The sequence below is a fragment of the Micropterus dolomieu genome, linkage group LG12, assembly GCF_021292245.1.
Source record: "Micropterus dolomieu isolate WLL.071019.BEF.003 ecotype Adirondacks linkage group LG12, ASM2129224v1, whole genome shotgun sequence".
NCBI classification, from domain to species: Eukaryota; Metazoa; Chordata; class Actinopteri; order Centrarchiformes; family Centrarchidae; genus Micropterus; species Micropterus dolomieu.
This window is the reverse complement of record NC_060161.1, coordinates 34,684,246-34,696,406: the sequence shown is the minus strand read 5'-3', so window position 1 is coordinate 34,696,406 and position 12,161 is coordinate 34,684,246. Positions and strand designations below refer to the sequence as shown.

Genomic DNA, 12,161 nt, shown 5'->3' with positions numbered 1-12,161 from the left:
CATTTCATACACTTTCAAAATGGTACATGAGGGATGGGGGGGATGGGTGGTGCCCCACTCCAGGTTTATGTCTAGCAACGGCTCTGTACAAAACCCTGGTCTACATCAGTTAGTTTGATAGTTTGGTGGATTTGACACAAGACTCTGTTTTTGTTTGATCTGAAGTTCATGTTTTCACAAGTTAGTCAGTGTGAAACACGTGTGAAAAGCTGTTTGTGTGTCTCATGTGATGAACATCATCTCCGCTGTCACAGCAGATCATGGGATGTTAAAATGAGTTTATGTGAACAAACTTTACGTCCAAACAAATCTTCAGCATCTCCTTCCTGTTGAGCTGCTTGAATCTTTTTAAACTACTTTTGCTTTCTAACTAATTTTTTTTTTCTGTGTTTGTTTTTAGATCAGCGAGAGATAAAAGTGAATCCTGGACAGGACGTCTCTCTTCTGTGTCAGGGTCCCAGAGATGCCTCCGTCACACTGTTAGAGTGGACCAGACCTGACCTGAAGTCAGACGGTTACGTGTTCTTTTACCGAAACGAGCGGCCGTATGAAAACTACCAGCATGAATCTTTTCAAGGTCGAGTGGAGCTGAGAGATCCAGAGATGAAGGACGGAGACGCTTCTGTTGTCCTGAAGAACGTCAACATGAACGACACTGGAACATACGAGTGTCGGATTGTAACTAACGTACGGCAAGAGATCAAGCACCTGATCGACCTGAAGGTTACAGACTCAGGTGGGTTAGTAGAGTCCCGACTCCTCAGGAGGGTTAGTAGAGTCCCGACTCATCGGGTGGGTTAGTAGAGTCCCGACTCCTCGGGTGGGTTAGTAGAGTCCCGACTCCTCGGGTGGGTTAGTAGAGTCCCGACTCCTCGGGAGGGTTTGTGCAGCAGTTCAGATTTGCTGATAGCTCAAACCTGTTTTCTGCTCTGCAGATCACACAGCTGGAGACAAGGAGGGAGGAGACAGCATCGTGGTTGGACTAGCAGTTACTATGGCGCTTCTTCTTCTTCTTCTTCTTCTTCTTCTTGCTGTATGTGTCTGTAGAAAACGTAAGCACTCATCAGAAAAGAAGAACTGTACAGTTACTAATTAGTGGAAATGCATTAAGCAACTTATCAAAAGGACAAAATGTAACATCTCCTTTAGTTAAAGTGTCGTCTGCAGCAGCCAAATCATCTTGCTCAGATTCTAATGAAAAAAATCATATATTGCATAACCGTGTTCTCTGCTGTACACAGTGCACTGAAATGTCTGAGGCTTCCACGTTAAGGTCAAACCAAACATCCTTCTTTAAATGGCCAATATGCATATTTTAAAAAAATAATGTATGAAGTGACAACGTATTGGCATCAAAGGACAGTAATAGTTTCGACAGAATCAGCAACACAATATTAAACAGCATCGTTTGCATAGATATGAATTTTAGTTTATTTACAAGCACTTTTTGGTCAAACCCGAACATAAACTTCAGGAGCTACAGCAGGTTAGCAGGCTAATTTACTGTGTACATTATAAACCGTTTATTAAGCACTTTATTCTCATTAATCCCATCGTTGCCTTTTACTCACTGCAGCAAAATACAATAAAATAATGAATAATCCATAAATTGTAACAATTCTCCAAATCCACGGTTCTGTTCATACATTGTTTTTTCCCCACATTTGTTTTCGGGGGGTGAATAACAAATGGGGAAAAATTCTATTATTATTATTATTGGATCTTGGATTAAATAAACTAGTCTAATTTGCAGGCATGATCACGGGACTGGACCAAAATATAGTCACGTGACCCAATTAAAATAGGTGAACATGTGCTAGAATTATAAGCCTACATCTCGGCCTAACTTTAAACACAATGTTTGTTGCAGAGAAACACAGAGAGAGATGTTATGTGTTATTTTACAAGACGCTGATACGGTAGCGAACTCACCGGTTCAGATGTCATTTGGTAACAAGTTGGTTTCGATTCATGTGATGCGCATATGAGCCATGAAAACAGAATTACGGGTGAGTTTATTAAACCCGGCAACTTTATGAAACATACTGTTGATGGAGAAGGGACAGGGAGACTGGGGAAGGTGAGGCAAGCCTGTGCTTGCAGTGAGAGACCAGAGGTGTGTATGTGTGTGAGTGTGTGGGAAAGAGAACTAAAGGGAAAGTAGTAAGTAAACACTAGAATAAGGTGGAGAATGAAGTCCAAGTAAAATGGTGAAATAAGAAATAAGCTAGTAGAAATAGAAATATACACACTAACAACCGCTGTCGCCACTTTACACTGACATTGTCATAATGACCGCTCACCAGTCTGGGGAGCAGCATGTCGCAGTTCCGTCCCTCGAAACCACGACACGAGACTGTGAACACTCGCGGTTTTGGTCTCATTTTCAGAACTGTTACAGCCCTAATTTAAAATATAGATCAGCATCAAAGTAAATATAAACCTATATGTTATTGCATAATTGATTGTATTTGACTTTTCCATCTCTGAGACAGAAATGAAACTGATGAGTAATGTTGATTATAGTGATTGTGATGTTTCCTATCTTTAGGTTTGTCACTAGATTTCTTTCTGTGTGTTCAGATTTCATTTTCTGCATTTTCAGTTTCTTACCTTATATATTGTACAGCACTTTACTTCACCTGTATAAGCTTTGTTTTATTAATAAATGGTTTTGTATACTATAAATATTTTTCTTTTTGAATGAAGTCGTTATTAATGTAGAGGAGAAACCTTGTTTTGATGCTATTTATGATCAGCATGTTTCTGCTGTGTGCCTGTCTGTGATTGGATTTGATAGACATCTTGTTTCCTGTTGAATCTCCTGCAGACTTTGCAGTCTTTTAAACAGGGAACAAACAACCATCTTTGAATAGAGATGGATTACCATGGTTAGCAACGCCCCTCAAATGCAATTAACTGCCGTAAAAGAGGAAATCACATCATTTCCTCTCAAAGTAAACTAAATATTCTTCAGCCGACAAACCCGTCAGCAACATGCAGCTGGGAGTGCCACAGAGTCTCAAACACTCACCAGCCACTTTATTAGGTACATCAGTTCAGTTGCTTGTTAACACAAATAGCTAATCAGCCAATCACATGGCAGCTACAGTTCACACAGGCTCAACAAAACTGGACAACAGAAGATTGGAAAAATGTTTCCTGGTCTGATGAGTCTCGATTTCAGCTGCGACATTCAGATGATCAGAATTTGGCATAAACAACATGAAAGCATGGATCCATCCTGCCTTTTATCAACGGTTCAGGCTGCTGGTGGTGAAATGGTGTGATGAGTTCACTGTGCTCCAGTGGCCTCCACAGTCACCAGATCTCAGTCCAACAGAGCACCTTTGGGATGTGGAGGAACGGGAGATTCACATCATCGGTGTGCAGCTGACAAATCTGCGTGATGCTGTCATGGCAATATGGCCCAAAGTCTCTGAGGAATGTTTCCAACATCTTGTTGAAAGTATGCCACAAAGAATTAACGCAGTTCTAAAGGCAAAAGGGGGTCCGGCCCGGTCCTAGCAAGATGTGTACCTAATAAAGTGGCTGGTGTATAGTCTACCTGTAAAACAGTCAGCCGTGCCCTTTGATGTGACACCAGCACAATGTTATGGAGACCAGTGTTTAAAGGGGATGAAAGCAGTGGATGTGATTGGCCACAGCGTCTAACACGCCCTCCTCTAATGTTTAATATTGGTTTCTAGTCTGATCCCATCTGAGATCTACAGTCCCTTGATATCAGATGACTCAGCAGCCATGAGTGCAGCGCGTGGACACAGTGTGAACGTCAACAAAAAAATACGCTGATCCCTCAGGCACACATGAGTCAGCGTTTAGCCTCTGTCCTAAAATATAAGAAAGCCTAATCAGAAGCACAACAAGCTGAACTTCAGGAGCCAGCAGGGGAAACTGCAGGAACAAGAAAAAACATGGGCAGGTCAGATTCCAGATGAGACCTTGAGGAAGGTGACAGAGTTCATTGTGAAGAGTCTCTGTGGGTTTTGAGTTGCCGGATGCGACTGCAGGATGTTTTGAGAGAAACATCTGAGTCTTTCACTTTCACTTAGGAGAAGAGACACAAAGTCAGTTCAACAGAAACAACCGGTCAAAGTCCTTCATGTGATACAGATAATAATGATAATACAATTCTTTAACAGCAACAAAAAACACACAAACAGGAAATAAAGCTGACAAACAGCTTAAAACCAGGTTTTTATTTACATTCAGTGCTGTGAATGAACACAGAAATCGTGTTTTTGCCGACACTGCAGCTCTGTGCAGGAAGTCCATGAAGATGCTGATGTGCTGTCACCTGCTGGCTGCTTCTTGTCACTGCAGACACTCGACAGTCTTCAGGAGGAGTCACGAGACATTTCAACAATGTAAAGTTTTCATAATTAAAGTAAAGCTGTTAATATGTGTGTGTTCAAACCTTTATTTATACAGAGAATTAGACCAGGGTCTCTTTTACAGCTGAGCCCTGTGTACAGCTAACAAACACATACAGATATTATTCAAACGCTATAAATATCTATAATACTATAAAATAAACAATTATATGTATAAATTACACTCCTCAGTAAAATGTTCATTCCACGCTGCTTTGAATTATCCTGTAGAAACCAAAACATCTCGCCGAAACTTTTCACGTAATTTGTTCCAAGGATGCACAGCATTATATTCACAGGCAGGTTTTCTCAATGAACCTGAGAAACCTTTGGAACGACAGTCATGTAAGGAAAAGTGTTATTTTAACTAAATCAACGATTTTTACATATTCATTGTTACTAATGTGGCATTAGGAGGGTGTGATTCTATATTTCAATAAATAATAATAATTTAAATAAGTTGCCAACAACGCCACCTGGGGAATTTCACCCCAGGAAATAGTATTAAGAGATACAGGTTCACCTGAAATAAGGCCGGGGCAGAGAGTGTTTCAAATTTAAACAAATAATTTTATTAACAAAATACTAATTACAGACAACCAAACCAAAAGTAATTTAACAAAAAAATGTGTATGTATACCAATTAAGAAGGCATGCCATTATTGAATAAAATAGAAATATGGGCCAAATAATTTAAAATACAATATACTATTTAAAATACACAGTGGCAAAAAGAATAAATCAAAACACCACACAAATAAATCAAAACGTGCAAATCAATTAATTCAAACCAACCAAGATGAAAACAGAAAATTGAATATAACACACATCCAAAACAAAATGCCAACTGTATAAACTAAATATACTATAACTAGACCCAAACAAAAAAAGAAATGCTAAAGCTAAAACAGACTAACATGCATCAAATACAGCTCACACTAACAAACATTCGGCTCATAGTCATGGTTTGCTTCTTGCTGAACACCATCATTTGCTAGAGCCTGTGGTATTTTCAAACTGCTGAAATTAGCCCAGCGGCTAGCAGACTTTCCCTGTGCTCATAGCTTAATACATTGTTATATTATATAATTGTACTATTTCTTACTCACTGCTGGTTTGAATCGCTGCCTCTCCCGACACAACAACACGGCTGAATTTCAGTCTGCATTCACATTTGGTTGAAACAGCAGCTGATATTTCCTTCGCGAGAGCAGCTAGCTCGCACATTCGGGCAGTTCGGAGGCCGTTTTACTTTGAAATGTGAAAATGACGTCATCAGCAAGGCATCATCACGTGGTCTCCGAAAACAGCAGAATGACACGAGTCGATTTTCTTTTAAGTTTGTTTCAAAACTCTGTGTGTGAAGAACTGAGATTCAGCAGAAATGCTTTCCATTCTGGTTAAACATTCAGATTTCGAAAAATTAACCTGCTAGACAAACAACTAACTATCAGCCAACTGGCTGTTGACACGACTATATTTATGAAAGACAGTGACCAAATTTCATACAGTTAAATTCTTCTCAAAAGCATCTGGCTTCAAATTAAACCTTGTGAGGTTTTTCCGATTCACAATTCCACCCTTACATCAGTTCATAATATCCCTGTAAAATCAGCTGTTGGATACCGAGGGATACACATTACTAAGGATAAGAACTCGCTTGATAATCTTAATATTTGGAATAATCTGGATAAATGCAAATCTTGTTTAAACTCCTGGTCTCAAAGAGATATTTCTATTATAGGCAGAATTTTTCTTACAAAAATGGAGTGCATTTCTCGACTCATCTACCCAGCCTACAGCCATAGACCAAGATATTTTTAATTATATCTGGAAAAAGAAAACACACTATATTAAGAAAGAATACGAAGAAGGTGGACGTAAGGCTATTGATATTGAGAGCATTAACAGTACTATTAAAACAAACTGGTTAAGGTCTTTTTTAACGCACGAAAAACAATTTTGGTCTCATATTCCCAGTAAATTTTTTATGAAGGTAGGAGGCATTGATTTCCTTCTTCGATGTGACTTTGATCTAAAAAAGCTCCCTGTCAATTTATCCTCGTTTCATCAACAAGTTTTACTGTATTGGAGAATGATATACAAACGTAATTTTACTCCTCACAACACCCCTATATGGAATTGCAGGTATGTGTTACTGAATAAATCCATATTTTTCCCACTTTGGCTAGAAAAAGGAATATGGTCTGTGATGGACTTATTGGACAGTAAAGGTAACTTTCTGTCATTTGAGGACTTTGGTTCCGAATTTAAGCTCTTCGACAGAGGTCACTATGCCAAGGTTGTCAAGGCAATTCCTCTAGCTGTAATCGCTTTTGGTGAATGATCACAATTTCATAAATATAAAATTACCAAACTTCATTATCAGGCAAACATTTGTTAGAGAATTATATCCACTTTCTTTCCACAGAAATTCCATTTTTATAATTTTCTCTAAAAAAGAGGCTGATTTTGTTTAAATTTCCTATTGCACCAAAAGCGAAGGAGGTTCATTTTAAGGTTCTGAATGAAATATACCCCTCAGCTGAATTTTTGAGAAGTCGTTTTGGTTTGGATCACAATAACTGCACAATCTGACTAGCATTTATTTTATGAATGTATTTTTGCTAATGCTTTCTGGGAAGATGTGCATTATTGGTTGTTCCCCAAAGTTTTAAATTTTTCTAGTCTAACAAAGGAAAATGGTATATTTGGTACAATTTTGAAAGACCCCTTACATGACCTGGCTATCAATTCAAATATCAAAAACCATTTATTAATAAAACAAAGCTTATACAGGTGAAGTAAAGTGCTGTACAATATATAAGGTAAGAAACTGAAAATGCAGAAAATGAAATCTGAACACACAGAAAGAAATCTGAGTGACAAACCTAAAGATAGGAAACATCACAATCACTATAATCAACATTACTCATCAGTTTCATTTCTGTCTCAGAGATGGAAAAGTCAAATACAATCAATTAATACATAAAAACAAATTCATGAAATCGATGCCAAATTTCTACATTTTTCATAAAGAGCTGTGTCTTAACTTTTCATCTCTTAAACATATTAAAACGAACGCTATTAAGCTCTCTAAATTAGTTGATGACCTTAACCTTACAGAAAATCCCTAGCTTTACTCCAAAACTTTGTTACTTTACTCCTTATTATCCCCCCTCTATTTAATTTATTTTATTTACTTTTTGGGTTGTTTGTTTTTTAATTTATTTTTAGTGGACATCACCTTCCGATCTTGTCCTTCCCTTGTTAATTATATTAAAAAACACCTTTACAAGTCATGGTTGTAATCTGCCATAAAACAAAAAGAAGAAGAACAACAAGTCATTCAATGTGGAGAGCACGAGGAGAAGTGATAAACACAGGGTTTCCCACCTTGTCTGGATCTGTTCTGGATCTGTTCTGCGTCTGTTCTGCGTCTGTTCTCTGCAGTGACGGAGGGATCCGAACATCTCGTAAAACTCCGATAAGAAGCAGTTTCTTCCCCAGAGACCAGCAGTTTCTACCTGAGTGGACGATGAGTGGGTGAGTAACTCAGTTTATTGACCGGCCAGGACACAAATACAACATTTATCCTCTTATAGACCGCAGATAGATCATTCCGCCTGCACGCGCTTCCCTTCCTACCCACGCGCCTCTCACTGAAAATGAATTACGAGGTGCGTAAAACGCTTCCCTTGTGAAAAGGTCTTATAGCTGTGGTGCAGATTGCGGTTTCAAAAGGAAGCCGAGGCTTACAGAGTTTGTAGCTCTTATTTGTGTAAACAATAGAATAAATACATAAACAACTTGCGGAGAGAGAAATTCTCAACCAAATGTTTGATGTCTGTGTGAATGTGGCGGTCAGGTAACGTTAAATCTGCGGTCTGTCTTTATTTCTTGCACCTGGGGCGAGTTCAGCGCGACAAAACCTTTTTTTTGTGTGTGTACGCAAGCGCACTGCGTCTTCCGGCCTTTTTAACACTTGTGTTTACAAACGTGTCGCAGCTGACTGGGTAAAACCTGTTGACACCTCGAAGCCCGTCGCACAACTTTGCACAACGTTGCAAGGAAACATGTCGTTCAATCCGAAAACGTTGCAGAATGTTTTGGGATTGAACTCGCCCTCTGGTTTTCATCTCATCTCACTGGATAAACAGCAGGGCAGAGCGCAGTTTCCAAACGTTTTGCACCCGTTTGCAACGTTTCCAGGTTGAACTGCATGTTTGCTTGAAACGTGTGCAACCATAGACTGTAAAAAGTTGCAACGTTGCACAAGAGCTTCGAGTTATCTTTTCTCCCGTTGGGGAGGCTCAGATGTTGAAATCAGACAAGCACAGGCGCTAAACTCCGCCCTTCGTTTCTGATTGTAATAACAACAACAACAGCAGCAGAAGGGAACAGCTGGCACGACTCTGTCAGCTAAAATGTCGCTCGTGGTTTTCTTCTGTTTCCTGATCCTCTCTCTGGTCTCTGCATCTGAAGGTGAGCTGCGTCATTGTGAGTGTGTGTAGGTTGCACTGACACACACTAAATGTGCATGCATTTGTTATCTGAGGAGAATTTCCTAATGTAAACAAAACATAAAGTCATGTTTAACTCGGCGAGACCTTGTTGATACTGAGAGACAGTTCGAAACCTGCAGCTGCGCTACACTGCTGATTGTTTTAGTGTCATTGCTATTACTATTTTATTACTATGGAGGGAAATGAGCGATCCTGCACACGAAACAGCTGTTGTTTGTTATAAAGATGGCGTTTATAAAGACAAAGAATCTGGGTAAAGGATGGATCAGCACAGGCAGGTAGCAGGGATTGTCTGAGCCACAGAGTGCTGCAGGTGAGTTAAAAGGTGCAGCTCCCCGACACGCAGTTAACTCATGACTGTGAGGTTACAACTCAGGAGAACAACAACAAATGCACGTGTACATTTTCAGCTGATGACTTCATCTTCAACTAAACAATCAACCATGATTTCAGTTACATGCTAAAGTTGCTGTTAACTTGTCTGTGGTCCGCAGGCAGAACACCATAAATTTAGATTTACGGTGGACAGACAGTAACATTACAGAGTTTCTTTAGCTTGAAATAATCCCATATTTTGGACATTTATTAATCGATTTTATGGATTTAATCGATGAATCGTTTCAGCCCTACAAAATCGAGCTGTGTTTCACGATCTACGTGCAATGAAATGTTGTGAAGTGGCGTTTGAGATGGCACGACAAAATTATGTCCCCGACCCCCCTGTGGCTCAACTTACCCCTCATTGTGGGCAAGCTGATCTTTTTTTGGTAAGTCAGATTTTGAAAACTGTTCATTTTGGATCCAAAGTGATTCTTCCCAGGGATGCACCACATCGTAAAATATATATTTTAGTTGGAGACATAACTGTCATGTCCTCACTTTAAAGATGTCACAAGTAAAACTTGCTCAACTTCCCCCGCTCTCCCCCACATGACATTTAAGCAATCAGGCCTCTGGAGGAAGCGGACTAGAACCTGGTTACCGCAGTGCATCTGAGTGAGTGATGGGGGTCACTGTCCTGGTTTTCACACCAAACAAGTGCGAGGCCGTTATTTTCAGTGAAGAGAGCCGGTTCTCTGTCAGGTCCACAACACGTCCTCCACCTCTAATGAGATTTTCTCATGGACGGGAGTCAGAGGAAGAAAAGGACATGTTTCATTTTACAGTTGACAATGTCGTAAACATCAGCTTTCCTCTAAACAACATTTTGTTTAGAAAACAGGTGAGGTAAAATACTGGCAGGTTCAGTCTGAAGGAATATTTGAATATTCGATGCTTGGGTATGCATATAATTTTAATTTTTTTAGAATTGAAAATTTTGTTTTCTTTCCACACGCCTGACTTCCTTTCACAGCAAACAAAGTAACGCTCAAAAATAACATGTTTTTCATGCTGGATCAGACTCTCAGTCTTCCTCTCTGCCCCACTCGTCCCCGGCTCAATATCCGATCCCTTCAACCCTGCAATAAATACTCCAGTCTCCTCCCTCTCTTAGTCCTGCACTTGGGTCTGCCAGTCCAGCCATAACAAAGTAACTTGCTGCTTAAGTTAGCCGATGCTATGAGAATAAAGAAACGGAGCGTTCTCCCACTCAGGCCCCCCCGCCTCGTGTCATTGCCAGAACTTCTTGGGCATTCATCATCCTTCTGTTCTGCATTTATCTATCAAATACATAGCTGTTGCTTATGAAATGACTGCCTTTCAACAGACGTTTGAACTATCAGCATAACGCGACTGCTATTCAGCACCGAAGCGTCCTTCACTTTTCAGTCAGTAAAGGGTTGGGTATTGTTTAAATTGTATTGATTCCACTTATAGTGACACTTTTATGGACTGTAACATGTTTACTGCAGTTCAGTCAGCAGCACAAGTGAAATAAGCAAAAAGTTAGGAACTGATGAACAGAATTGAAACACACAGGTTTAAGGAATCCACGGTTCCAACTCGCAACCGGTTCTCGTTATTCAACCTCTAGTTTGCATCACTCTGTTTTTGTTTGATCTGAAGTTCATGTTTTCACAAGTTAGTCAGGGTGAATCATGTGAAAAGCTGTTTGTGTGTCTCATGTGATGAACATCATCTCCGCTGTCACAGCAGATCTTGGGATGTTAAAATTAGTTTATGTGAACAAACTTTACGTCCAAACAAATCTTCAGCATCTCCTTCCTGTTGAGCTGCTTGAATCTTTTAAAACTACTTTTGCTTTCTAACTAATTCAGGATTTTCTTTTCTGTGTTTGTTTTTAGATCAGCGAGAGATAAAAGTGAATCCTGGACAGGACGTCTCTCTTCAGTGTCAGGGTCTCAGAGATGCCTCCGTCACACTGTTAGAGTGGACCAGACCTGACCTGAAGTCAGACGGTTACGTGTTCTTTTACCGAAACGAGCGGCCGTATGAAAACTACCAGCATGAATCTTTTCAAGGTCGAGTGGAGCTGAGAGATCCAGAGCTGAAGGACGGAGACGCTTCTGTTGTCCTGAAGAACGTCAACATGAACGACACTGGAGCATACGAGTGTCGGATTGTAACCAACACACGACAAGAGATCAAGCACGTCACCGACCTGAAGGTTACAGACTCAGGTGGGTTAGTAGAGTCCCGACTCCTCGGGAGGGTTAGTAGAGTCCCGACTCCTCGGGAGGGTTAGTAGAGTCCCGACTCCTCGGGAGGGTTAGTAGAGTCCCGACTCCTCGGGTGGGTTAGTAGAGTCCCGACTCCTCGGGTGGGTTAGTAGAGTCCCGACTCCTCGGGTGGGTTAGTAGAGTCCCGACTCCTCGGGTGGGTTAGTAGAGTCCCGACTCCTCGGGTGGGTTTGTGCAGTTCAGATTTGCTGATAGGTCAAACCTGTTTTCTGCTCTGCAGATCACACAGCTGGAAACAAGGAGGGAGGAAACAAGGAGGGAGGAAACAAGGATGGATTTCGTAGCATCGTAGTTGGACTGTCAGTTCTTTGTTTGTTGCTTGTTGTTGTTGTTGGTGTTGTTTTTGTTTTTGTTTTTGTCTGTAGAAAACGTAAGCACTCATCAGAACATTGTTCATATAAACCTCCTCCTGAAAAGTCAGGTGACCTGAACAGTTACTAATTAGTGTAAATGCATTAAGCTTCATATCAACAGGACAAAATGTAACTTCTTCTCTGGTTTTAGTGTCCTCTGTAGACAGTGAGAGTTTCGACAGAATCAGCAACACAATATGAATTTGGTCGAAGTTGAACATAAACTACAGGAGCTACAGCAGGCTA

The 12,161-nt window shown here is 40.3% G+C and overlaps 2 protein-coding genes across 5 annotated transcripts in view; one reads left to right on the top strand and one right to left on the bottom strand.

Moving 5' to 3' along the window:
• LOC123980885 (zinc finger protein 208-like) overlaps nt 1–12,161 on the bottom strand; it is an 808,576-nt gene that overhangs the window by 726,279 nt on the left and 70,136 nt on the right. The window lies entirely within an intron of this gene.
• LOC123980920 (coxsackievirus and adenovirus receptor homolog) overlaps nt 1–12,161 on the top strand; it is a 51,692-nt gene that overhangs the window by 38,189 nt on the left and 1,342 nt on the right. The window contains exon 1 of one of the 4 annotated variants that reach the window (XM_046065529.1): nt 8,640–8,879. The exons of the other annotated variants lie outside the window; for them this stretch is intronic. Within the exon in view, the coding sequence (XP_045921485.1) occupies nt 8,822–8,879 (58 nt within the window). The 5' untranslated portion in view covers nt 8,640–8,821. Of the gene's footprint in view, nt 1–8,639; nt 8,880–12,161 lie in introns of those variants that run through there. 4 annotated transcript variants of the gene reach the window in all.